Source organism: Lichenostomus cassidix, chromosome 1 (genome assembly GCF_008360975.1).
Source record: "Lichenostomus cassidix isolate B80296 chromosome 1, HeHo_3.0, whole genome shotgun sequence".
In the NCBI taxonomy this organism is placed as follows: Eukaryota; Metazoa; Chordata; class Aves; order Passeriformes; family Meliphagidae; genus Lichenostomus; species Lichenostomus cassidix.
In genome coordinates, this window is record NC_139479.1 from 85,904,137 (window position 1) to 85,931,832 (window position 27,696).

Sequence of the window (27,696 nt, forward strand, 5' to 3'; positions counted from 1 at the left end):
GCCGCAGCCCGGAGCAGCAGCCGCGGGAGCGGCGGGGCCTGGAGAGACTCAGCGCCGCCCGGGCCGGGCCCCCACACCGGAGCCCGGGGAGCCCCCCGGGGACGAAGCCGCGGCCCGGCGGAAGGCGGCGGAGGCGCCGCGCAGCTCCGCGCAGGCCCGTGAGCCGCCGCGGCCTCCCGTGGTAGCCGAGCCCGGGCAGGAGGAGCTGGGGCCTGGGGGGAAGCCAGGAACAGCGGCCGGGGTGGGGGGACACCCCCGTAGCCTGCCGGGGTGGGGGGAGACCCTGCCCGCCGCCCCCCGCCCCGTCCGCAGCCCCCTTAGGCAGCTCCGCGCCCGGTGTGGGGACACCCCGGCGGCCCCCCCTGCCAGGCCCCTTCCCCGCAGCTGGTGAGGGAGCTTAACACTTGCCCCCTTCCCCACTAACGAGCCAAGGGTGCGCGGAGGCCCCCGGCACCCAGCCCTAGTAACTGTCTAGAAAAAGGTCTGCTCTTCCTCGCTGTGGAATAGAGCCTTCTCGAGCTCCCTTGATACTTGTTAAGGGGAGAGGTGTTCTCAGACCCCAGTTCTGAGGATTGTGAGAACAACCCTTACTGCCCACTCCCTCCTGCTGCTGAGGAAAGTCCTCTGTCAAGCAGAGCAGACAGCTCGTCCCCTGACCAGGTAGTAACGGGAGTCTTTACAGGAGAAATCCTGTATATCCAGGAGAGGCAGTTCCCAAGACAGAAATAAGCAGGAGCTCCAGATACTTACCTAGTAATTTTAATTATTTACATCTGCTCAGCAGGCGGTAGAGCAAAGCAAGAGAGAGAAAGCAGAGAGAGATTCAGCTATTCTTTCCTTTTCCAGTTGTTAACTAGAGATAAAGGTAATTTCCAATACCGATCTCATCCTCCTTCATCCCAAGGAAGATCCCTCATCCCCTAATCCCAAGAGGGTTTTCTTCAAATACCCCGTGCAAGGAGAGAAGACACACCTCCTAGTTACAGGGAGAGGAAAAGGCAGATTTCACTGATAATATCCACAGAGATAGCAAGAATTTTTTTAGAGAAAGATTTTCTTCCCCTTAAGGACAAGGTGGACCTTAGAGAAAAGGGATTTCTAGGTAGGCAGGTTGGGGAAATTGATTTCTGAAATAGTCTGACGGTCAGTGAAAAGGCTGTTTCCCAGGGGAACACCCCTTCAGTAGTTAGCTGCCAAAAGGGAGAGAGGATCTCCATCCCGAGATAAAACCAGCAGTTTTAGGGAACTGACAATCCCAAGCAGATTGTTTTTATACTCAAGATCCTGATTTCATCCACAATCCTTTTGCCCTCGAAATATTTTTCGAAGAAGTCCTTGGAATAGCTGACAGCAACGGTCTGAGCATGGGTCTCAGAGAAGGAGTGTGAAGGGCAGCACCCCAGCAACCAGCACTGAAGATAATCCACCTCCCTCCAGAAAATCTTCCAGACAGAGTGAGTGACCACATTATATCACCTCTCTATTCCTAGCTGTCCTCTCTCGCCTTCTGTTCTTGTTTTCTGTGTCTCTTCTTCTCTCACTGTATCTGCTTGCTTTTAAATTTTAGCTCTGTCTTGTTTCTGAACCTCTCCCCACCTTCTTTTTGTGTGTATCTCAGTCTCTGTCATTTATCTACCTTATATGCTATATGGAATTGACCTGATTCTTTCTCTCACTATTTAGCTTATGGAAGACCTTAGCCCTATTTAATTGTAAGAAACCTCTCTGCCCTCTCCCTTCTACTTTCTTTCCCCTGTTTATTCATCCTAGAGTCAGCCCTAATCATCACCAGTGTGAATTAATTTCTGTCATTTAGGGGTCATTGAGAATGATAATACTGGCCAAAAAAAGCTTTGAGGAGACAGGAGCAGTGATTTATAGTGCCAGTGTCCAAGGATGCACCCGTGGGGTGGAGTGTCAGTTCTCCATGTGTGTCCTACTATGCTTGTAACTGTGGGAATAAAATCATTGTGTGGTGCAGACCTCACTGTGCTTGGGATCTGAACATAGAGATCCCTGTGCAAATACTCTGAGATGTGTGTCCTAATGTACCTAAGGGACTGTGGGATGAATTCTGGAAAGAGTGCCCTTGAGAGTGGGTCCTGTGGTGCTCAGGGGCCTGGGAGTGAGAACCATGACAGTGCTGGTGGAACCTGCTCTGAAAGCCAAAAGAAGCCATTCGGTTGCCATCAGTCTTCATCTCTGTGTTATGCTGTGTTCCGGGGCTAGGAATGTGAATCCTAATGCTGGTGCTGTGAGAGCCAAGCTGCTTGCTTTTTGTAAATGAGGTAGTTAATTCCCAGTCACAAATGAGTATTCTGACATCAACGTAGTGATTTCCTGAGAAATCAGGTCTGTGGGAGACTTCATCTCAAAGCCAAAGCAGATTCCAGTAGCAGAAGAATCATGCTTAGGGATATCTCACCTAAGGTATTACTGTTTCTCTAGGAGATAGCAGTGAGGAAATTCAAGATCAAAGGGCTAGGACAGGGAGCCCTTTTGGAAGCCATTTGGGAGAGCAATGGTTAAACAGGGAGTCCCTGAAGAAGGAACTCCTTGGTGTAATGTGCTAGCAAGATCAGACAAAAGATGCCAAAGTGATTCCCCATTTTGGCAGAGAATTCTGTCAGTTATCCATAGCTTCAGAAGGTGGCTCTTTCTAAGGGAAGGCTGAACCACCAAGCATACATATGTTCTGGGGGTACTGTTAGATGCCCTCCTACCTGTTGCCCTATAGTTATGCAATCAGCCTGTTTTGAGTAGAGCTGTGTTATCTAGCACAAGGGAAGAGATAACTGAGGCATTTTGGCCTTTGTACATCCAAGGGGATAAACTGACTTTTCATGCTCTTGAGGTTAATTTACCTCACGCTGCCCCCTTCCTCACAGTAATGACTTGACATTTTTCAAGTGCTTTTGCCTCTGATGGATGCCAGGGCACTTTACAGAATATATATGCCAGCCTTAACAAAATTCTGCTCTTCCACAACAATTACCTTTCTGCATATGAAACATTTTTTTTTCCTTCCATTAATGATAAAGATTCTGTATTTGCTGCCTGAGCTTTAAATATTCATTACAGACATACAAGGCTGAAAGTGGTGTGCTGTAGACTAATTGTTATTTATTTGTTAATTGCTGACAAGGCATTCAGGACTGATTGGACACAAAATTAAGACAACCTCTGTTCTGAAGATCTTGTAATCTAAAATACAGCTATATAAAAGCTGGGACATAATTATAAATTTTAGGGAATAAATTTTAGAGAGCACAGCTCTTCATTGTGATGATGGTATTCACATCAAATGTTTATCCCAGGTGAAAATGCAGCTCCCTCTGAGGTAGAATACTGCAGCTGTTCTGCACCATTTATTTTATACAAAAGTATCTATACAAGAAAAAGGGAGAGTATTATTTATCTTCATGAAAGTGTAGGGTACTTTACAGACACATTTAAAAGAAAGTGTTGTAAGAGTTTACATTATGAATGTTAAACCTGACCACCTAAAATTAAACTTTAAAAACCACATTAATGTACCTAAGTAAATAGCCTAATTCTTGTAAATGCCCAGGAACATACAGTTGGCTTCAACAGAAGCAACGAAGTCTTCTACATTTGAGGAAGAAGACACTTAGTTGTGCATCTGTGGGTTTGTAAATTTAAATTCGGACATTCATGCTTCCAAAAGTTGACTTTTCAAGTTCAAACAGCCTGATCCTGTCTTATGGGCACTCAGCTCCCATGTGAGAACTGACAGTGTGGCATTTCTCAGGTCAAGCCCTTAAGCAAAATGAAATGAGACGGTCTAAAGAGTTATGGGAAAAGGATTATCTTACTAAAAGAGCATGAGGTTATAATACTGTTTAAGTATGTGTTCTAAAAGTTCTTGGGTTTTATCTTGAGATGTGGTTTTGTAGGCAAGTTTCTAGGGTTGAATAAGGAGTCCAAAAAGTTGTAATGAAAGAATGAAACAGTTTGAGGAGTTTGGGTCCAATTTTTCAGTCTGAGAGAGGGGTGACTAGTGTAGTACTTCTGGTTTGGTTTTTTTTTTTGGTTGGGATTTTCTTTTTTTTTCCCACTCTAAAAAATACGGCTGAATGCTGGTGTCTCTGAAGAAGTTTATTTTTGTCACAGGGGTACAGGTTACTACCTCCTCCCCTAAACTTCAACTGACCTTCATATAGTGTGAGATTCAGTCTGCATCCTGGTTTGGATCTTTGGCCCTTTACTTCAAATGTCAGAAAGGAGGTGTGGTTAATGGCAACTGTGATATGGACAGCTGTCCCTCAAGAGCAGCAATGAGCTGATTATCTCATTTTACACAGCTGTCAGACAGGAATTGGATCTCGGTCATTAGCAACCAAAAGATGAAAAATGCTTCCGGACTAATTTTTCCATTTGCTTCTCCCAGCCTTGGGTAGAATGGTAACCACTGCCTTTCACACAGAACCTTCTATGTTTTGTAGTACTCCATTTGCAGAATCTGTTTCTGAGTGATGCTTCAGAATTGAGACTTTGAAGGATACTGTTTCTAGCATTTTTGGTGTGGAAGAGACAGTTTAGAGAAGATGAGTAGTTCGTAGATTAATGGGCAGCCTAATGTGGTATCTAACACGTTTGAACTCTCCAGCTGTGTTAACTCTGAAGCCTAAGGAAAAGCCTTCCATTTGTCCTATTGTTGCTAGTTGCACATGCTATTGTAGCAAGAATAGCCAGTTGATGTGTTCAACCTCCATATCTTTATCGTCTTTGTAGGAGGCAGTATTGCTACTTGCTGTCTGTTCTGCTGGTTTTGTTTCCTCCTTCCTTCTAAGAGATGTATAATGAATCTAAAAATTTGTAATATATTTCTGCCCTATACCCATGCTTTTCACTTCCAAAGACCACCTGTGTATGTGTATTACTGAGAGAAATCAAGCATGCTGCAGTATATTTTTACAATCAATTAATTGCAAATTTTTATAGTAAGTTTGAAGTGAAAATACAAAATACTGTGAATGTTTTAAAATTTGGAGATCTCACAACTAACTTTAAGACTAATTTAATGCTATATCCTGTGGTGCTTTGTCAAGATTTGGACTAGATTGTTGTTCTAGCCATCTGTCTTTGACCTGCCCAGTCTTAAACACTATCCAGTTATGAACCTGACACTTACTTAAGTACACAGCGTACATTTAAAGGTAGACAGCAGAGATTTTGGTAGTACCTGGCCTTTCCTGCATCCCTGGGCTCCATAGCATCACGTGGCACTCGTTTCCCTCTTCTGCACCTTTAAGGCCCAACATGTTTCCAACCTGCCTACTTCTTGACTCTCATTTCCTCTTACACCCACTCCTCCTCTCAGTTGTCCCTGTTCTTTGCATCTCTTTTCCCTTGTGCATTTCCCTTTGACATTCTGTCCTGTGGTCCTAGAAGCCTAAAATGCTGCTTTTCTTTTTGTCAAGCAAGCATTTCTCATCTCCTCTCTAGGATTCTTCCCTGGCAGGAGTCTTTTCCTAGTACATCTCACAGGCTCTGGTCTTACTTCCACACCTACATTTTGACCAGTTCCCAATTTGCCTTTCATTAGATTGTATGCCTGTGGGCACATATGGAATTTTTTGGTCTGAGGTTATTTCAAGAACTTCTCTTTTTATCATTGAAAATACCCTGTTTTGCCTGGCTTGGGAATGGCACTTAGTCTCCATAGTCCAACTTATTTATTCTCCTACCCTCCCTTCTCTTCTGACCACTTTCTTTCCTCAGGAGTAGCTAGATTTTGGTTGTTTGGAATGAAAAACCCTTCCATTACATTCTCTGGTTCCCTCTAGCACTTGAGGATCTTGGTTTTCAGAAGTGGGCTGAACATTTTGTGAAAGGCCCCAGTACCTCATTCCTCATCTTTTGGAGCTGGTCAGTTTATTTGATGTGAAATCAAGAACTAAGGGAATGTGTGGGTTTTTTTGGACTTTTTTATGTGTAAGAGCGACTGAGTAATGAGGGACAGGGTGAGATGATGAGTGAGAGCTTTTATACCTCGAGGAAAAAATATTTGCTTTTTTGTTTTTTACCATTAGCAATTCAAATTTTGTTTATGCTCTCTGCTCTGTAAAGACTGTGGCTGATTATAGCAGAAATATGTAATTACTGTTAAAAGTTCAAATCTGAATAATTGGGAAAGAATCTGAACACTTTGTGGTCACAAATTAAAGGAGCAAAGTTTCTGAATTCTCAGTTTGCCTTAAAAAAATTATTGTTAAGTAAAACCAAGAAAAATTCTCACTTCCCATCAGGAACTTGCAGAGAAAAACAAACAAGCTGCTAAAATAGTTACATCTGAAATTCTTTTTATCTCTACCTGAATGAAGCAGACAAGCTTGGAATGTAGAGGATTGCTCTGGGTTTTGGGAGAGCGATGTTCTCTGCATGGCTCTGCTACTCCTTTGCTGGCTGACCTTGGGCTGCCTGCTTCTCCATGCATGGCTTCCCATTTATCCTGGAATAGGTTATTGATCCTTTATAAGGGTTCTAAAGTGTAAGGATGAAAACCACTTTATAATGGTTGCCTGTTCTTGCTGTTGATTGCCTTAATTACAATGTGATACTGAACTGAAAACCTCTATATGCTGGTTTTTGTGGCACTAGGAAAGAGTGAAAGCATGATGCCCCAATAAATTGTTTGTTGAAGGACCAGTGATTCCAAAATTGGCAGATCCTGTATGATGTGTGCAGTCTAGAACTGTTTCATAAGTTGACTTCAGTACAGATATTCTCACTCCCTCAAAGCTTCTCCTGAGATCTCTAATGACCTTTTCTTGGCCAGGTCTCAGGGTCTCTATTCCCTCTTCATCCTTCTTGGCTTCCCTGCTGTTTTTGACACTTGATCATACCCAGTCTTGAAATCTTGTCCTCCCTTGACTTTTGTGACAGTATTTTCCAGGTTTCCCTCCTAACTATTCTAGTCATTCATTCAGTAGCTTCTGCACTGAGCAATTTACCTTCCTCCACTTTTTTTTTTTCATAAGTTAGACACAATGACCCACTTCTAGTATCTTTGCTTTTTTCTTTACCTCCTTCATGCCAGGGATATTAAATTATGCAACTTTGCATACTACCTTAACATATTTTTTAAATTAATTGCTGCAGGTTTAAGACCCCTGAGGCCAATATGGAACTCTGAAAAGCTCCTTTGAGACTTGCTTTTCCTGCTTTCCTCTGCTGCAAGGTTCCACCGTTGGGCCTATAGCATATTCTTGCTCTAAACATACAGAGTAGGGGTGCATCTTCCCAGTTCATGGCCTGAATATTTTGCTGCTTCTTTCTCAGTGTCTTTGGGTAACCCTTATACTTCCTCCTTCATTTACCATCTCTTTTACTGTGAGCTGTTCTTGCTTGGCCTCTGACAACTGTGTTACCTTCTCATCTTGTTAAAAACACGATTGCTGAAGCTGTCCTCCTGGCATGTTTTCTCAACACATTGCTGTCTCCTCCTTGACAAGCCTGTGCTTTGGCTATCATCCACCACACAAGGTTCCAGCTTGTTGTGCTCACTCTAAGGGGTCTTCACATATCTGTTTCTCCCCTATCTGTCGCTGTCTCTTACTGCATTGTCCTTTGCTCTGCCAGCAACACAGGCATGACATTGTGCTTTTCCATTTTTTGCATGAACATCTCTTTGCATTCTTCCTCAGCTGACTCATACCTTGATACACAGGAATATTGCCAGCCAATAGGAGCCAGACATACTGGAAAGTACTTATTTCGTGGAATCCTAGAATCATTAAGGTTGGAAAAGACCTCTGAAGATCATTGAGTCCCAGTGTTAATTGCATATTTGCTATTAGCTGTTTTCAAATATGCAAATAGGTATTATTTGCATTTTTGAAAATTATTCAAAGGTCTAACTGATACTCAAAGGTAGCTGTCTTACTATATGTACCCCACTCTCCATGGCTGCTTTTGTGAAGACGGATGATTGCAAAAGGAATAAAGATTGTCATAAGCAAAGACACAACATCTTGAAGACTGGAATGTTCAAGGTTAGAGCAGTATATTTACTTACAGCTGCAAGGTGACAACTGGGGCAAGCATGTGTGGAAGAAAGGGAAGAAATTATTTCACTGTCTGTAAGGAGATGAACAGAAGATTTAGTTTCACGATGATACACAAAATGGAGCATTTTGTGAGTAGGATGCAGGAAGCCAAGCAGCAGTACTAGTGTTTTAAGCAAGGAGAAACCATTAATGGGTGTGTGTTCTGTGGCAGTGTGGTTCTGAATCCTCTTGACCTTCAAGCTTGGTACAAATCTTTGCAAGTTATGAGCCAGGCCAGGGATTGTCAGTGTTTTGTCTACTGGAAGAGAGTTCTGTCAGTTTAGTTAACAGCTAACAGAATAGTAAAAAGGAATTATGTTAAAACGGTGGTTGAGACTTAATTTATGAGCCTCACGCAGTATTACTTGATTCTTCTGATCATTCTCCAACTTCAATTTCAGCTGTGCTTTGCTCTCAGACTCCTCTTTAACAGTCTTCTCTGCAGTGTTTTGGTAACCTCAACCCAGGGAGCATGTGCTGTATGTACATTTGAGGCACGTGGTATACAACTAATCTGCACTTGATACCGATTTCCTTTTTTCCTATGAATTCAGTACAGAGTTCTTGCTAGTGCTTGATACCCTTTTCCACAAGTGGGTTGTGGTTTGTTTCAGCAACTATTGCAGAGTTCATATTGACTAATCTGTTTTCAGTGGTTTAGTCTTTGGCGAACAAGTTCTGACCACTCGCAGTCAGATTTTCATTTTCTTATATGTTGCTGACATTCCTTTCTCTTGCATAGGAGCTTTTCACTATTGCTGTCATTAAAATGCAAGGCTAACAGTAATTTTTCACCGAGAGACCCATTCTTTAATGTGATTAAGAATACAGTTTTCATTTATAGGTTTCATTTTATGTTACATTCTTTTAAATTGGGTTTCTGTATATGTCTTTGCAATGCTGTGCAGATCTTCTGAGCAAGATAGTCTGCATGCTGATCTACTTCTGATGTTGTCTCTAGTTTCAGAGACAATCTGGGTATTATATCAGTGTTTGCATATCTTGTACTGAAAGTTTATTGCTGGGTGTGATTCTGATAGGCAGGTAAAATTGAAATCCTTTGCTTCAGCTTGGGTGCTCTCACAGAGCTGGGGGAAATACCTGCTCTTACATACTGTTTCTCTACCACAGACTTCCCAGTTTCCAAGGGAAAATTTCATTGCAGATATGTGCTCATGAGTTTGAATTATTCCAAAACCAGTACCCTATACCTTTCTCGGTGTAAGAGCAATTGTTCTGTTAATATTCTTAAAGCAAATGTCAAAGATTTCTCTCCTGCCTTGGCATATGCTTGGAATTACAGCTCCTACTTCCAACGGTGAAATACTGCGTAGTGCTACTGAGGGTGGAGGGATGCTGCAGAGACACTTCTGCTGTGGTGATGTATTTTCATTGTGCTTCTTCAAAGTGCTTGGTTTACTTTTTACTTCAAATCTGTTATTGGGAGGGTTGTCAGGGGACATTTGGCTTATTATTAGAATAAATCTTTTCTAGTAGTCTTATTACAAAGGAAATAATTTCCAGCTCAGAAGTATTTTATGTATACCAGTATTCTCAGTATCATTTTCTGTTTCTTTTGACAGGTGTTACATATTCCCCACTTTACCTTACACAGCATCATAAATAAACAAACTGGCCCTAACTTTGAACACATATTTTCAGACTGTCTAAGGGGTGTCTGCAATGTTTGTGTAGTATTTCTCAATGCTTTTTTTTCCTGCATGTTTATATAGCAGACAGCAAAAACATTTGATTAGTTGGTCTTATTAAAATCTGGCAAGGCACTAGCTATGCTTGATCCTAGCCTGTTATGCCCATAAAGATACTGCCTCCCTTGACATGAGCATATTTCAGACCTTGGCTATAATGCCATCTGTTGATAGGTTTAAATAAGCAGGTCAGGTTTTGTAAACTATACCGTTTGTCAGTTTCATACAAAGCTAGGACATAATTGCCTTTGGAATTGAATCCTGATGCACTTCCAACATGAGGGTTTGGGTGACTTTATAGTCCTCACAAGACTTCATGCTTCATTAGTACCAAGAATGCCTGCACAGTCAGTGCCTTTCATTTACTAAATTCAAAATACAAAATTATACCCTGCTTGCATACCTTTCACAAAATGGAGGGAATCGAAAGGTCCTGTGTTAAAATGTGCTATCATGATATTTATCTGATCTGTAATGACAGCAAAAACAAATTTGTTGTCTTTTTGCTTTTCTTTGGGACTTAATATGAACCTTATTCTGTTGAGATTTCTATTTATTAAGGCGAATAGTATCTGTATAACAATTTAATGATAAAAAACCAGTTAGTCCAGTGATTTGTATTAAGCTATACATGGCCTAAAAGTTTTCATCTTTCTCTAGCTAGTAATTTTCAGTACCATCTCAGCGTTTTTTAGTCATTTTTATCAAATTTTCTATTCAGGATACCCTAATCAGGGTACCACCTGTATTCTTTTACACAAAATGGCAGTGAGCATTCAAAGCCATTCCATCTTGCACATGAAGGGGTTTTGAGCAGGGCCATAGAGTCAGACCCTGACATGTGGACAGGTGCACACTGTGACAGTTCATACTCATACAGGCAGTACCACACCAGTAGCTTCCTTTGGTTGGATCCCTTTCCCCTTTGTGGCTCCTGACTATTGAGAACCATGTGCCCCCTGTTACCACATGGTTCTAGGGTATGAGAATTTCTCTTACCTCCTTGCCCCAGGGACTGGTTTTGCTCCTTTCATATGGCATTACAGACAGAAGGGTGCTGTCAAACTGTAATGCTTTTCTTTTGTCACTGACATGACACCTATTATTCCTTCCAGGTTAAGTTTCATTTTTTGATCAACACCCATCAGCCTCTCTTCCTTCTGCATTTGATTCCAGAAATATAAATATTTCCCGAAAGTTTCTCACAAGTAGTTACAAGATGTTGGATAGCAATTTCAGACTGGGCAGATCAGTGTTCTTTTTTTTCTAATTTCTTACATGAAACAAGTATCTCTGTGAGAATGTTTGCTTAGAGAAGATCAGATTTTTAAGTGTTTTTTTGCTGGTGTCTTGGTTCACACCACCTTCTTTTTGAGGGAAAGCACATGTCTTAAAATGGAGAATTTCTCTTCCTGCTAGATTCAGCAAAATTAATTATTTTCCCCTTTTTGTATTAGATGAGGACACAGGGTGTTTTTCATGTGTAATTTACACAAATATGTCAGAACTGCCTTTTTTTCACCAAAGTAGAGGTTTTCCATTTCTTCATGCATGTGCTCTTCTTGTTTTACTTTTCCTCCTTCCATTGTGACACTGTTTCAGAAAGGTTGCAGTCAAATAGTCCTTTTTTGCCAGTTTTCTTTATTTGCTAAATACCTTAGCGACTAGGGGTGTCTCTGAGTATATGAGATGGGTATTGTTAGTTAGATCACTGAATCTGTGTTTCAGGCACCTAAGCAGAAGTGGTCATATATTCATAGGAGTTCTACAGCAATGTCTGTCATTGCTTGGTTGTCTGTTGTGTATTTCTTCTCTCAAAGTTCATGTTGAGAAACCTAAGTTGAGTCCCCTTTAAATCTTCTGCCATAGTGTTTCATTGGATCAGAATAGCAGCAAATAAGGCAATGGTGAAAGTAAACACAGAAAAATATAAATGTAGAGATTTATTCTAGAATGTGCTTCTTCTCTAGGCAGTGCACAGCATGGTGCCATTCATTGTATGGCTCCCTACTTCAGTCCTGATTCTGCCTGACCAGCCTTTGAGTCCAGCCTTAGGGAATGTTTCAGGCTATAAATGTTGGTTAACTGTGTTCAGCGTGACCCTTAGAGTGTTGTTCCCCACATTTCATATGTTTTTCTGTCCTTATATGCAAGTAGCAGTGATCCTGGATAAGATCTGGCTGGCTTAGATCAAGCATTTGCAAAGTAGTGAAGCACAGATTTCTTCAGTGCCACTAAGAGATGCTCCTTGTTGTCCCAGAGACAGAAACCTGGCTTGCATTTGCCGCAGCAGCTTCCATTTGCTAGTTGCAAAGACTCAAACTAAGGCAGTAGCTTTCCTGGAAAGCTGTAGGGAAGTATTACTAGTCCCAAGCGAATTAGTGGTTATTAAAAGGTATTCAATGCAAGGATTTTCTTTAATGCATTTTTCTTACAGATTGGACAGATTCTTGTCTGTTTAACTGTAGTTTAGGATCAGTGCTTGGCTGGACTTTTTGCATCTCTCTGACCTGTCTGACTTGGGATTGTATTGTAAGTGTTCAGTGACTGAAAAATGAAGACTCTGCCATCACCTTCCAGCTGTTGGTGGTGGCTATGACTTGGCTACCTTATCCTTGCTTTTTAAATTCAGCCAAATACATAAACAGATAGCATTTACCTTGTAAAGTGGGACATTATGAATTCTGGTATTTGACTTTCTTTTTATTTCTTCAAAACTAATTCTGACTTGCTGATGTGGTAGAATTTTTTAAAGCACCCTTGATTTCGGTTCAGTGTGTTTATTAGTTAATACTATTTTTTATTTGTTTGAGTGGAATCATAAGAAAAGAGTTCAAAAGATTTGCCAGGCAGTAAGCTGGGAAAGGAAAGTTGGAAGAATTATCAGCTTCTCTGGTTTGGCTGCAGTCTTCTTTCATCATACCATTAAGTAGTGTTAAGCTGATGCACCAGCCACTTGGGTCAGGTGGATGAGATATGCAACATAAATTAACAGTTATATTTACTGCATAGTAAGTGTTCTTTTAAATAATTTAGTAGCCAATTACATGGAATTATTGTTGCCCTGAAAGTGTTCATACCTAATGTTTAACTATGCCTGATTATTACAGATCTCATATTGCCAGCAAATCCAGTAACATGATCAAGTGCGAACTTGGAAAAAAAGGTCTTATTCCACTGCTTTGAAATTCCCCATGTGATTGCTATTTGGTCTGAGTCTTCACTTTCTGTCCTAAATTACTGTCTATCATATATGTTCTTAAAAAGCTTCTGTGTTTTACTATAAAGTGGTTGTTTCAGTACTGGGTGACAAGTGCATAAATATACAGAGATTTTTTTTTTAAGATTCTGGGATTTTGTTTTCTTGTCAAAGATTTTTATAAGCCAAAGAATGAAAATATTAAAATTCTTAGTGTGGGTGTAATCTGACCCAGTTCTAACTTTGCTTGTCTCCCTGACAAGTGTGTTTTATACAAATGCATAAAAGCTTGTGTATTTGATGATGGGGATGTTGCATATGAGCCTTACATTTTACTGCATAGCCAATCATCCCAGATGCTCTACTCACATAACCTGGGCAAATCTGAAGCTCTGTGAAAACAACAGTGCTTTCTTCTGTTTCTTGAATTTCTGGTGTTTCAGATTGGTATCTTAATCTGCCATAAGCTTTTATAACCTAATTTTCTTGATTTCTATGCTTGTCTCAATAAAAAAAGAGGGGGTGGAACAGAGAAATTTGTATTTATTTTACTTTGGAGTTGTATTGTTAGTGTAACTGATATTTCATAATGGTTTAACACGAAGCAGTAATTTGTTCTCTGATTGCACCACGGAAATTAAAATTGATACGAGGCACACTTACAAAATGAAGCATTCAACTTATATTTAGTTCATGTTTGTTTTCTTCCAAGTGGGATACCTTTTTTTGTGAAGGCTTTACCTGTGAAGTTACCATGCACATGTAGCTGTGTTTTGAGTGCATGGTGGTCAGTCTATCCGCACTGGATAAAAATATATTGTTGCTTTTCCCTTGAATTATTCACGAAGGAATAGTCCTGCTATTTTTTTAAAAATTTGTGTAAATTTCAAATGTTTGATATTAGATTAAATCAGTCAATAAGAATTATTCAATAAAGCACAACTTGAGGGGGCTGGATAGTGGAAAACCTTTTGCAGTTTGGATGCTTCTGTTAGCTGTGTAGCAAGTAGTCATGCCTATCCTGAGAGTTCGTGTGGCAAATGGGTAGATAGGTAAATTAGTAGCAGTTGGGCTTTTCCTTTCCTCCATGGACAAAAAAATGTTTCCACTTGCCATAGATACTGGGGTGCTGCAATTGTGCTTCTCCGTCTGTGGGTGCCTAAGACTGTGAGTGAGGATGTTAGCTGCGCAATTAGGAGGTGTTTCCTGAGGCCAGAGCTGTGGAGCCACTGCCTGTGGGGGCTGAGGGATGGATTTTGTTGGGGTATTGTGTAGGTGTTTGAGCCCTGAGAGGTGTGGTGAGCACATGCATGGAAATGAAAGGTTTAGTGCATATGAATGCGTTGGAGTATGGACTTCAGTGCTTTAGTGCTGTGAGAGCACTGGAGTGCAGAAGTGAAAGGTGTAATGCATATGGTTGTGGGGGAAGAACGGGTAGCTTCGGTGTCAAAATGCTGGGTGCATCTGTCTCTGGATCTGTGCATCCACACTGTGTTATTGTCAAATGCCTATTTTTAGAACGAGTATCTAATTGGTATTCATGCAGATGGGTGTCTCCCTGTCTCATCTGATCCACTCATCTGAGTGATGCACTCAGTGGGAGGTGTCTGCTGACGAATCTTTCCTAAGCAGAGTGTGTTCATGTCAGTCTCTTCTCTCTGACATGCAAGTGTTTAATTTGTTTTACATACATAAGTATGTGTAAGTGTGTTTGTGTGTTTACCTTGTGTATGCTCCAGCATGCTCAAAGATAGTACCATCTAATCCTCTGGAAAGATTAATTTCAGAAATGAAAGGTGTAGAACTTGCATCCCTTTGAGACATGATTCTTCTCTTTATGCAAAGAATAAGCACAGAGCAATGCAGGTCGTGGCCTTGGAAATTTAGCTCAGTCCAAACTCAAAGGACTCCTCCTAGTACAGTAATGCAGCCAGTTTTGAGTAAGAATGATGAACTTTCTGCTGCCTTGTCTACTGCAACAGACTATATAAAAGTTTGTGTGCTAAATGTACAATTTCACGTTGCTAAATGTTTTCTTCATATAAAATAATTAAGTAGAAATCCCTGTATACAGCTGCTGGCCAGGTGTGTTTTATTTTTATGAGGGGAAGTATATAACATTTATGAGATAAAAGATCCGGAGTCCATTCCTGTAGCAAACTTGTGTGACTTTGGACAAGTAAAGTTTTCCTCTCAGAATTGGAGAAAATACTTGCCTGCTATATTGTGAATTAAGCAGGATTTAATTCAATAAAACTGTATATATATGTAGGAAAAACTGGTTATGGTAGGCAAAGCTTTAACTATTATGAGCTTAATATAGTCTGTTCCAACTCGACATGGTAGATGTAATTATCTATATATAGTATTATGCATGATCTTGGTGTTTTAAAATGAGATATGTAATCCTAGCTCTAAGGAATAGGATTCATTATAATGTCACCTAATGCAAAAAGAGAGGCTAGGCCTCAGAGAGAAATGAATTTCCCCTCAAATTAAGATAGGCCTGACTTTGCACATGATCTAATTAAACTGTGGTTTGTATATGGCATGAATGAGTATTCCCTTTCAGCTATGATTTTCCTCTTACCTGACACAGTAAACCTACTGGATTACAGGTAATCTTGGTGAAGGGTACCAAGGTTCTGTGGATTATGCAGTAAAGGAGTGAATGTGGTACAGCTGCTGAAAGGGCTCTGCTTCCTTTGAACAGATCTTGGTTCTTTACCTGGGAACAGTGCCCTGGGTAAGACTGTCCTAGCAATGTTACCATCAGTGTTACAAAGCACTGTCCCAGCTGCTCTCAGTACAGATGGTCCTCCCAGAGGTGCAGTCATAGGCCTTTTGGGATGCTTCTGGCTGGCTGTGAATAAGATGCATGAACTGGGATGATCTTCATACAAGTATTTGTGATAGGGGGAGAAGCAAAAGAATGCAAATAGATGTTTCTGTTCTTAGGCTTCACCTTCTTTGTGTCTCAAGAGTTTCCTTTCTGCTCCTTTCTCCTCACAGATACTCCTGCTTCCAGCACCATGGCCTCTGACCTGGAAAGCAGCCTCACTTCCATAGACTGGCTCCCACAGCTTACTTTAAGGGCTACTATTGAAAAACTAGGGGGTTCCTCCCAAGCAGGGCCTCCAGGCTCTGCCCGAAAGTGTCCCCCAGGCTCGCCAACAGATCCCAATGCCACACTGAGTAAGGATGAGGCTGCAGTGCACCAAGATGGGAAGCCACGTTACAGCTATGCCACTTTGATCACATATGCCATCAACTCATCACCTGCCAAGAAGATGACGCTTAGTGAGATCTACCGTTGGATCTGTGACAACTTTCCCTACTACAAAAATGCTGGTATTGGTTGGAAGGTGAGGGCTTGCATCACTGAAGTACCCTTTATCGCCTAATTACAGGACTTTTTTTCTTAATTCTATGCAAAATAACCTCACTGAGAAAAATAATGCAGATGTAAAACTAAGTTAACCAACTGGAGAAAATGCAGAGCCAAAAGTCCCATTTTCTCTGAGAATTTCTTTGTATGTATGTGGTGGCCCGTTAAGAATGAGTGTGCAAAAAACCCACCCCCACCAACCAAGAAAAACAGCCAAAAAACCCTACAAAACCCACATCGATACCAACCTCTGCATCACACTGATGCTATTTTCACTGCACCTTCTGTGGGTATAGAGGTGGTTCAGCCCTGTATTATCATCCTGATCCATCCCTTTCCAAAGCTTCTGTTCTGCCCCATTCCAGGAATATGTCGTGAGCCTTGACTTCTGAGTATGCACCATCCTATTTTCTTGACCTGCTCCAGAGCATATGCAGAAGACTATATGTTTTTGTTGTTACACTTACCTGTATCATCTCTTATTCTCTCATCAGAACTCTATTCGTCATAACCTCTCTCTGAATAAATGTTTTCGAAAGGTGCCTCGGCCAAGAGATGATCCTGGGAAGGTAAGAAATCTTCATGCTCCTGGGCAAGCAATTTAAAACTGCAGGGAATAAGCTGGGGTTGCCCTTTCTAACTCATGGTTGGAATTTGAAACCTAAAGTGTAGGCAAAAATGGAAGCAGTAGTAAGATTTACTGCAGTACTTTGGCTACAGAAGCATTTACTTAAAGGGAACCTCTAAAGAAGCTTTAAGGGTTTTAGTGATTCTTTTTCTTATCTGTGATCTTCAGTTGTCTTTAAAGATACTGGAAGAAGTCACAAATGTGATTGAATGTACTGTATTTGTTTTGTTTCTTTCTCTTCTTGGTCTTTGTGTGTAAAATGTGGGTGTAGTCCAACCTGTTCTGTTATGAGAGAACATAGTGACTGCTGGTGAACAGCAGGACTATGATGTGACATCTTGAATTTCATGGAGGCAAGATCCATGGAAATGAGAGCAGAATTACCTATTTAGACTGCAAAATATTTGGTGTTGGAAGAAAATGTCATCACCACATAGTTTAAGGCTAGAAATAATTTACAAGTAAAACTCAAGAATTTAGGAAGTTGTTGGCTAACTAAGGACTGATAAAGCTCTGATAGTATATATAGACTGTAGAGGGGAATTAGCAGCAAAACCAAGACTTGACATCTTGGCATGCAGATATTATTGTTCTAAAAACCCTCAACCAAACAAGCAGCAGGAGATGGTAGGGGCAAGAAGCTATGCATTTAGACAGAAAGATGGTCTCCACCACCCCCTTATCCTAGAGTTGGAAGAAAGGACCATTTCCTCAGGCCTTTTATTTCAGGTTGTATTTAAAGGACTGTATGGTGCTCAGTTGGCATCCATAAATGGAAGTAGTAGATCTTTGAAGATCACTGCTCAAAAATACTATTAATTAATTACGTGGCTTATTCCAGGAAGTCCTAACTGACTTAAGGGTATATGTTTGCAGGTGTTGGGCTGGGTTTACAATGAAAACCTGTTCTGTGCTTGTTACTTATTCAGATTATTCAGATCTCAATTGGCGGTTAAAACAAGCTAAATCACACTCTAGAGTTCTCTTTATACTTACTCAGAAGACAACACACTAATTACAGGCCATTTCATGTTGAAAGTGATCTCTGGCGGTCAACATGTACACCTGTCCTTTCCCAGACAGGAACAATCACATTAGGTTAATGAGATCTGCTGAATTTGGAATATCTCCACAGTGGAGATAGCAAAACTGGGCACTTGTTCCAGTGCCGCACCACCGACATTGTGAAGAAGTTTTTGTTTATATCTGAATGTACTTTCCCTTGCTGTAACTTGTATTTGTTGCATCTTATTCTTGTGCTTTACGTTTCTGAGAAGAATTTGATTCTTTCATCTTGTATAATTTCCCTATGCAGTTGAAGACAGTGGTTTGATCCCCTTAGCTTTTTCTTGTCCAATCTAAACAGACCTCTCTGTACATCATTTGCTTTAGCTCTTAACCATGGTTTAGTTCTTAGCTATCATGGCCCCTCTTTGGATGCTCGAAGTGGAGTCTCAGAGCCATGGAAAAAGAGCAATCCTTCCAGCTGTCTCTGCCAAATCCCAATGTTGAGTTGGTTCTCATTGGGTGATAGTAAATTCAACTTGTGAGGAAGCTACTGAAGGGAGTGTGCAGGCCCAAAAGAGTTCACTTAGCTTGGATCAAACCATCCTTTTGGTGTCCTGTCTCAGAGTGATGGAAAAGTAGAGGATTCTGCCTTGCACCAGTAGCTTTGTACCTCCTTGTTCAATGCAACCCAATGCAAGAGAGGAATCTCTTGCCAACACACAAGTCTCAGCTGTCTGATGTTCTAGAGGGTGGTTCTTGTGGTCCAAATGTTTAGTTGGTGCTGCACTCCTTAAGTCAGTAGCCCCCTACTTCAGGAAGCTCTGTGATTTAATCATGCATTCACCAATGGTCTTCTTTCCAGGGCTCTTATTGGACAATAGATACATGTCCAGATATATCTCGCAAGAGGCGGCATCCTCCAGATGATGACGTGAGTGTTTTTCTTTCCACACAGCATGGAGTGGGGTGAGAATTCCCTTCCAGTACCAGACCATGATAATGTTTTAGGGTCAGGGTGTATAAATGGCGAGACAAAGGCCGGGACTGAACAAACTAGTGTGTATGTCCTGCTGATTGCCTGTTGTTGTTGCTGCTATTCGCTAGCAAAGTTAATCTTGTTTAAAGTCCTTTATCGTGACTTTTTAGTGACTAAGGCCCAGTCCTCCTCTTTTTTAAGCCATGAACTTCTACAGCGGGGGAGCTGGCTTCCCATCTGCAGTTTCAGTTCTCCATCTGTTTTTGATTTCTGCTCCTTTCCTTTTCTCTTTCTTCCCCATCCACAGATACCACAAGACTCCCCAGAACAAGAGGCAAGTAAAAGCCCCCGAGGGGCTGTTCCAGTCAGCACAGAAGCCTCTTTGCCACCTGAGGCCACCCCTCAGATGTCGATCCAGAGCACCACCCCCATTGCCAACTACAGTCAGGTGAGCCACAGGGAAAATGATAGAAGTGGGAGGAAAAGGAGAGTGGGAGGAGTGCATGAATGGAAAACCGAAGTGGTGAGGAGAGGGAATTGTGAAAATTGTGATATGGAGGCAAAAATAAAAAGAAGGGAAGGAGCTGAAATTGCAGAGATAGAATATAAGGAGGAAGTGAATTTTAGCTAAAGGTTGGATGGGGATAAGGATAAAGGCATAATGGTATTAGATAGCTGAAGAGGCTGGGGCCATTGTGCTGCAGAGGAAGGGTTGACGCTGCTGTTCCTCAAGGAAAATGGCATTTGGGAAGATTTGTTGGAAGATGAGCTAAGTGATACAGGATTATCAGTGCATGTTCTATGTGTATCTAGTCTCTGATCTCTGTCTCAAGCTGCAAAACCTAGTGCAAGCTAAAAGCCTTATTTGTCCCTCCCTTAGCAGGGTGCAGGGCCTGTGGATGTTGCCTCTACTGTAGCAGGGGGGCAGGGCCGTGAAGGGGCCGATGTGCCACCCCCACTGTACAGTGCCAACCATGACTTCAAGTTCTCCTACTCTGAGATCAACTTCCAGGATCTTAGCTGGTCCTTCCGAAATCTCTACAAATCCATGCTGGAGAAATCATCTTCCTCTCAGCACGGTGAGTAACTACATGCGTCATGTGGGGTGGGCAGGTATCTGCCCACACAGTCTTGTCCATTTGGCATCTCTCAGATCTTTCCTCGTTTAGGAGCCTGTACAAACAGACTTTCCTTCTTTGGCATGCTGTAATTACTTCTGAAAGGAGCTGATAAGAAATCTGCACGTCCTTGCATTGCTTCCCCTAGTTCCCCAGGAATAAAAAGCACAATGGTTTAAAAATGCCTCGTGTTGATAAAAATGCAATACTAAAATGGCAGAAACTGAGAAAAATGAAGTCCTGAAGAAAAGCGGAGAAACATTCACAGTCTGTCAGGCTAGAAACTGTAAGAGGGAGGGGATTGTTGTGTCTGGATTTTCTCAAAAGGAGAGTGGAAAGTCATCATTTCACAAATCTGTTAAAACTAGGATTGTACAAGGCCTTGGAGAGTTCAGCTTTGTGGATTGAGAGCAGGGAAGAGAGAGCTCCCAACTTCATTCATATCTTGCATTTCTGGGATTGAGTAAGCAGCCAGAAGAGGGCAGAATCACTGCAGGGATGAAATGTCCATGGAAAATACTTCAGAAAACCTTACAGTTCTTTCTGCCTTTAAACACTCTTCTAAATATTAATCTGGTGTAAAAAGGAATATTCTATTAGAGTTTCTCACCTGTGCTATCAGCCATCACAGAGTGGAGGCAAAGTTTGCTACTCTAGGAGGAGCCTTCTGGACTTGAAGCTTTGGTGAAATAAAAACGTATATACTTTTACTGCTTTCATCGTGCTGGCACTCCTAGTAGGAGCCTGTTGTGTGAGGTGTTGCAGTATAAGCAAGCCACAAAAATGTAGAGAAGAGCCTTGACTTGATGTATTCCTCTGATTTTACAAACTTAGCAGCAATCTATTGGTTTTTTCCCTCCAAGTCTTAGGCTGCAAGGCAGTGTAGGAGTACTTGTAGTTTTTGAAAAAAATTTGTAGGCAACTTTTGAGTCAGGATGGCACTATTCATCCTTTTGCCCCGTCAGAGTACTAAGATGCTCTAAGGGTTGATGTTGAATCTAATGAAAATGTGAGGCTTGCTTGCAGATGGTCAAGTAAGGGTACTCAGAGTAAGTGAGTAGCTCAGGTTAGTGGTATATAATATCCCTGACTGTGATTTTCCACAGAGGTTCCCCAGTGTATGAGGAGAATAAACAGGAGAAACAGACATAAGAGATATGCTGAGCTCCTGGTGTCGGGGAAGTATGGAAAATACCTGATGCTCTCTCGTGTGGGAGATGCCTGAAATACAGGAGGATAGAAATGACACACCCAGTGAGTCAGGAGGAATGAGGGTAATAAAGGAGCCCTGATGTGTACAGTGTACCCTTTGTACAAAAGCAGAGTCTTTTATGACCTCTTATGATCAGTGTGAGAAAAACTGTGAAGATTCCTGACCAAGCTGCTTGTAAGAAGCGAACTGAATTGAGCCTTTGGAAACAGCAAGTCAGATGTACTAAGTTATCCATTTTCTAAATGTTCTGCTGTTTAAGTTTTCTTAATGGTCATTTATAGGAAAACAACGTGTGCATGACATTTCAGGAGACTTGGGTTACTTTGGTAAGTCTAGGAAAAATCCAGGGAGGAGTTTAAGTGCCTGACGCTATACTAAAATCCTTCTGGGTCTTCGTTGTAGAGCTTTTTGTTTTGAACAGTCTGGAGCACAGCCAGGGCATAACTGCACAGGTGATGGTTGTTGGCAGCCTGTAGAGGGCACTCCAAAAGCTTCATAAATAGCGGGATGAGCAGTGTGAAATTAGAGATGGATAATGTAAGCGGAGGTCTGATCCAGGCTGTGTTAAAGCTCCCCCCTCTTTCCTTTACTTGGCAGGTTTCTCTTCTCTCCTTGGTGACATGCAGCCCTCCAACCACAATTACTACATGTACCAGCAGCAGCAGCAGCAAGGCCCCTCCTCAGTGGGTGCTGCTCCCCCACTCCACACTCCAACCCCGGAGGGTTGCCCATCCCAAGGAGGAAAGCAGCAGGGTGGTGAAGGTTATGGCCCTCCACCAGTGATGTCCATGCACCCACCCCCAATGCAGCATGGAGGTTACCACCAGCATCAGCAGCATCACCCGCACTCCCACCCACAGCAGCAGCCACACCAGCACCAGCAGCAGCAGCAGTCACAGGCTTCAATCAACAATGCTGGCTTTGGTGAGTCAGGGGCCATGGAAAGCACAGATGGGGAAAAGGGAGCAGTGAGGAGCCCCCAGACAGAAATCCCACAAGTGAGCTTTCCCTAAGTAGTCTGTAGAAAATGGGTGGAGGCCAAATATGGTTGAAATCCGAGAGGGAAATTGCTTCCTTATTGGAGGAAAGGAGGATACATCCACTCTGGGTTTGGGATTTTGTTTATGGATGCAGCATAAAGCCAGGGCCTAAGTGAAAAAGGAGATACTATCCCTGGTTTTCCAAGGGCGAAAGGATTTCTAGCTGCTGTAGCATCAGGCTTTTTGGTGAAGAGGGGCCAATCTTTTTATATTAAAGGGTGGAGGGAAAGGGAAATCTCTACTGGATTAATCTTGTCTGTGTTTCATTCCAGCGTTTCCCCCTGATTGGTGCTCCAACATTGATTCCCTGAAGGAAAGCTTCAAGATGGTAAACCGGCTGAACTGGTCTAGCATTGAGCACTCCCAATTCTCAGGTCAGTGTTGGCCTAGTGACTAGGGCTAGTGACTCGGTGACAAGGGCTGTAGTCTGGAATGTGTGAATGCTCTGCAGGGGTCTTTTTTTCAGTGTAACTGTGGCAAGTTCCTGGATTTCTCAGCAACTCACCTCATTTTAAAAAGAAGTGTCTTACTTCATGGGTTCTGTTAAAGATCATGAAGCACTTGTATGAACACTGGAGGATTTGGGCAGGGAGAATTAATTCACAAAAGTATGTCAGAAAGCTAACTGAGATTTTTCCCTCCAACTCTTCCCTGCCCTACCTGAGTCAGTGAGACAGCATCCTAGATGTAGAGCCTCCCTGGAGTCTGGTGACAGATTTGAAACTATAAAGTTTGGTTTGTGAGGAGGAGGTAGGATTTAGGGGCAGAAGTCAAAAACTCTTAGCAGGGAAGATCACAGTGTGACTACAGTCTTTGACACTGTCCTTTGTCCCCTGCAGAGCTCATGGAGAGTTTGCGCCAGGCTGAGCGGAAGAACTGGACGCTGGATCAACACCATATTGCCAACCTCTGTGACTCCCTTAATCACTTCCTTACCCAGACTGGTCAGCTCCCTCATCTGGTTGGCCCACAGCAGCCCCCTCGAATCTCTGATTCTTGTGCCCTGAACAGTGGCAAACAGGAGCAGTCCATGAACCAAGGTAATTAGGAGGAGACTAAAATGACATGTAAATGAAGGCCCAATTCAGTGAGTATCCTAAACTACTTGCGGCCTTGCCAGGCAGTGCAGCACTGAGCAACTCAGCTAGGCTGTCAGAGCTGTTCATAGCAACTCAGCTTCCTCTGGCTTTAAAGAGCTGGAATGTACTAATGCCTGTGGTCAGGACAGACACTATTATGTCATGCATACTATTGACAAGTAACCTTCAGGCAGAAATATGTTTAAAACCAAACCTGGAAGAGGGGAAGGGGATGGTGTTTTTTGTAGGTGCCAACAGAAAGGAATGGCAAGGTAGAGAGATTGCTATTCCAGGTGGCAGGAACAGTAAAGGAGAAAGCTCTTGCACCCTTGCTGGGGAAATACTGACTGTACAAGGAGTAGGGGATGCATTCTGAGGAGGGGATATCATGGTCTCAATGAACTGTAATGGTGTGTGTCATCTACTACTCAACTAAATTAATGATACTGAGCCAGCTTGTATTTCTGAATGAAAATTTTCTTCTTTTACGATAATAGAGAAACTCCTGCTGGTTCCAAGAACAAGACCCCTGACCAAGCTATAGCTTGCAGTTAGGACCCAACAGCTGAACATCTCCTCAGTATCCTGTGGGTCTGAGTGAGTTGCTCTGTGGCTGAGCTGCCACCCAGTCAGGGCCAAGACTTCTCACCTAAACATTAACAGTTGTTTTTGTTTGGTTTTTTTTCTTAACTGATTTTCTTTCACAGTGAACTCCTATGGTCAGCCCCAGCCTCCCCATCTCTTCTCCGGGCCATCTCCTATGTACCAGATTTCCACCCAGGACTCTCCGGGATATAATCGCCCAGGTAAGGCATATTACACCACTGAGCATTAAAGAACTGGTTACCAACCCCTTTGTGCATATCTCCCAAAGCACTTAGTAATCAAATGGAGCACTGTGGGTAGAGAGGGAGCATGGACTGCAAGGGACCCTCCATTTAAGGCTCTGCCATAGCTCTGGGAAGGTTTAGGATTTCAGAGGCCTGATTTCTTTCACTTCACATAAACAGTCTTCTAGCTTAGCCTCACTCTCAGGTAGTTGCTTGAAGGCAACTGTACATGAGAAGTTTCTGTTGATGAAGTCCTTTGTAGCAGTCAGCTATGAGGAAAGTAAGGGAGGCTGAAGCTGCTGTGGAGAATTTCACAGCAGAACACCCCCAGACATTAGTAGGTACTGTCTGACAGTGGGATTGATGCTAGTAGTGTTCTTGTTTGTTAGACTAGGAAAGGAGAAGGCCCAAGTAATTTCCAGTTTTGTTTGCCCAAGGGCCCACTGTGAAAAAGCTTGTAGTTTTTGATTCTAACTGTTCTCTTTCCTCTTTCTTGTTGTTTTGACCAGCTCATCATCTGGTCCCTCGGCCTCCAGGGCCTCCTCCAGGCGCTAATGAGGAAATCCCCGATGATTTCGACTGGGACTTGATCACCTAGCGAGTTACAGACTTGATAGCCCGTCCTTTATGAAGGACGTGGGAGGGGAGGGGGACATGGGGTCAATGGTGTCAGCACCGCCCTCCCCAGCCTCCCTGCCTTGCCTGTATATAGATATATATTCTCTATCTCCGCCAGAGAAGCCACCGCAAGATGCTGCCGAAGATAATCCTTCCTTGCGTCCTGTTTTATCTTCTTTTCTTCTTTTGTTTATTGTTATTATTGTTATTATTATTATTACCAATAATTGAGCACAGCCCTCCCCCTCCTCTGGTGGCCTCGGACGCATCGGATCGGCTCTTTGGTGTTGTGCAGTGCCCTGTGGAGGGCAGGAAGATGGGTCCTTGGTGCCATGAAAAGACCTTGGAAGGCTGAATCCTCGAGTGCATCTTTCTCTGCCTCCGTCATTTTGCGTTTAACAATCCCTCTTTCCCTTCAAGGTGGCCGGTGAATCTGTTGTATTGGCTACTGGAGTGAGAGAGCCTAGTGGACCCTGGGAGCCTGTAGTTATGTTGTTTCGTAAATGTTGTAAAGGTCAGGGGGCTGAAGGGACACTGGAGGGGTGATCTTAGCTCTGTGAACTTTGTCGCACCAGCAGGAACAGCAAGAAAAGAAGTGGTGTTCCCAAGTAAAAAGAGAGGGTAATCCCTGAGGTAGGGAGAGCTGAGCTGAGCTGGGAGGGCAGACGTGAATTTGGAGAAAGAAAAATTTAGCAGAGATGGTATTTCAGCAGAGAAGTTGGGTTTCAGAATGTGGTGCCATCTGTGATGATTGAGAGATTTTGAGGGAATCCTGACCCATTTCCTACACTGCCTTTTGCAGTCTCCAGGTCAATCCTACATACCCATTGGGTAAAAGAAGCAGTCAGGGGTGTCAGCAAATTCTGTTCCCCAGAGCTTTTCATTTCACTCCACACCCCTTCAAGCCCTTTTTCAAAATATGTAGTGAGGCTCTTCCTTTCATATGCAAATTTGGAAGCTTTCTCCCATCGGTATTTGTCCAATTGTTATTTGGCCCTCCACCCCTCATATTTCTTAGGATGCTGTCCTTGCCTGTGGTTTGAGAGTGCCAGCAACAGGAGTCAGGCTGTGTAGGTGCCCATCCTCTGTCAGCGATTCCCACTTGGTGAATGGGCTCATGGTGGGCAGAGGAAGCTGCTGTGCAGAGTGGGGCTGAACTGGGGGCTGCTGGTCAAGGGCTGGACCCTCTGGTCAGGGACCGGGAGGCCCTCGCGAGTGGTTTTTGTAAGAGAGGCTTTAGGGGAGAGATGGTGAAGCTGGGCAGGGTTTTGAACCAAACAGCCAAAGAGTGTAGTAGTATAAAAGGGAGGAGGATGTCTCAGTCCCCTTGCAGTTCAGCTGGGGGAGATGATGTAATCTAGTGGAAATCCTGAAGGATGAGCTTTGTCAGCACGTGCAAATCGGGAAGATGGAAAAGGTGCAGGAACAGGAGTGAGCATTGAGCTGCTTCCTCCCCAGAGTTGTGTCCTGTGTTCCCCTTTTTTTCTGGTATGGCTCTGTTCTGTCAAACCTCTTGTTCCCTCTTAATATTTTGTAAAGCCTCCCCCCAGCCCTTATTCCCTGTTTACCAGTGAAGGGAACAAATGTGGAAATAGACCATCACGGCTGCTTGACAGACCTGGAACACAGGAGTAAAGTAATAACCTCTATTCTGACTGCAGGAAGGTGGGGAACTAGCACTGATTTTTAAATTTGCTGTAGGGATAAACCAGTTGGAAATTAGATTGTTGTCAGGGAAGTGGACAGAGTCTCATTGCATTGGAAGGGAGGAACAACACGGTTTTTTTCCTTTTTTTTTTCTTTTTTTTTCCTTTTTTGTTTTAAGTGTGTGTTTGGGGGGGGGGGAGTTCGTCATTGAGCATTTCCAAGAGAAATGAGGAATCCCAGACAGCTTTAACATGGAGTCAGCTGTTATCTCTGCTGCCTCAGGATGGGAATGATACAGCTTGGAAGCATGTGTGATAGGTTTCTGTGGAAAGTGGCACCAGAGACAGCTTATGGCAGGTGCCAGTTAGTGTCTTGCAGAGGACGTTACTGAGAGCCGGCCCTGTGGAAGTCTGAAAACACCACTGGAAGAAAAACAAACCAAGATGGCTCCTTCTGCGTATCCAAGTGCTCCTCATTTGCATATTTGCCTCATTTGCGTATTAAGTTGTGCCTCATTTGCATATGTAAATACATGCCGGTCAGTGTGCAAATTAGCCTCGTTCCTCTGCCCCTGAAATCAGCGTGCGTTGTTAGTGTGTGGGAAGACATCGCTGGGTGGGTGTGGAGCTCTGCGGGTGCGCTGGCACTGGCCTGCAGGGAGGGCAGGGGGGCCAGCCTGGCCCACAGAGGGCTCTTGCAGGCCCCCCCAGCCCGATGTGGCCCCCAATGCTTCGTGTCAGTGGTCAGGGAGAGAGGGGCGTGGTCTCACGAGTTTATTTTTGTGCATGCTTTCTTAATAAAAAGAAAAAGTGAATGTTTATGGTTTAACTCTTTTGGTGGCAGTATTGATTTTTTTTCTTTCAGCGGCGCCTGTCAGGATAGCTCAGTCCCCATCTTAGAATTGGGGTGTGGACATGGCTAAATGGACAGCCCACACCTGGATGTACTTTAGACAGAGACTTTTTAGGATGTTAAGAGCTGAAGGTTCTCCCAGCTGGCTGTTCTCTGAGCACTGAGATCTGACAGTCTTTCAGTTCATGCTCACCAGAAAGGCAGAGTGAAAACTCTACCAGTGCTTAGTGTCTGTCATACTGTTGGCTGACCTTTCTGTTTTAAGGAAGGACTAACACGAAAAGCAGGTTTTAAACTGCTTCCATAGAGCAGCTAGTAA

General features: G+C 42.9%; 1 protein-coding gene across 2 annotated transcripts; it reads left to right on the forward strand.

Annotated features, from left to right (window-relative positions):
- On the forward strand, nucleotides 1-27,353 carry FOXJ2 (forkhead box J2). 2 transcript variants are annotated; one of them, XM_085067290.1, is made up of 11 exons: nucleotides 1-1,454; nucleotides 15,993-16,345; nucleotides 16,863-16,937; nucleotides 18,867-18,935; nucleotides 19,288-19,428; nucleotides 19,861-20,059; nucleotides 21,909-22,235; nucleotides 22,624-22,725; nucleotides 23,191-23,391; nucleotides 24,138-24,236; nucleotides 24,770-27,353. In XM_085067290.1, the coding sequence occupies exons 2-11, from the start codon at nucleotides 16,013-16,015 to the stop codon at nucleotides 24,856-24,858; spliced, it is 1,635 nt and encodes a 544-aa protein (XP_084923416.1). In that variant the 5' UTR covers nucleotides 1-1,454; nucleotides 15,993-16,012; the 3' UTR covers nucleotides 24,859-27,353. The 2 variants fall into 2 exon arrangements, with proteins under 2 accessions (XP_084923416.1, XP_084923423.1); XM_085067297.1 differs by having other exon boundaries at nucleotides 19,864-20,059.
- The last annotated feature ends 343 nt before the right edge of the window (nucleotides 27,354-27,696 follow it).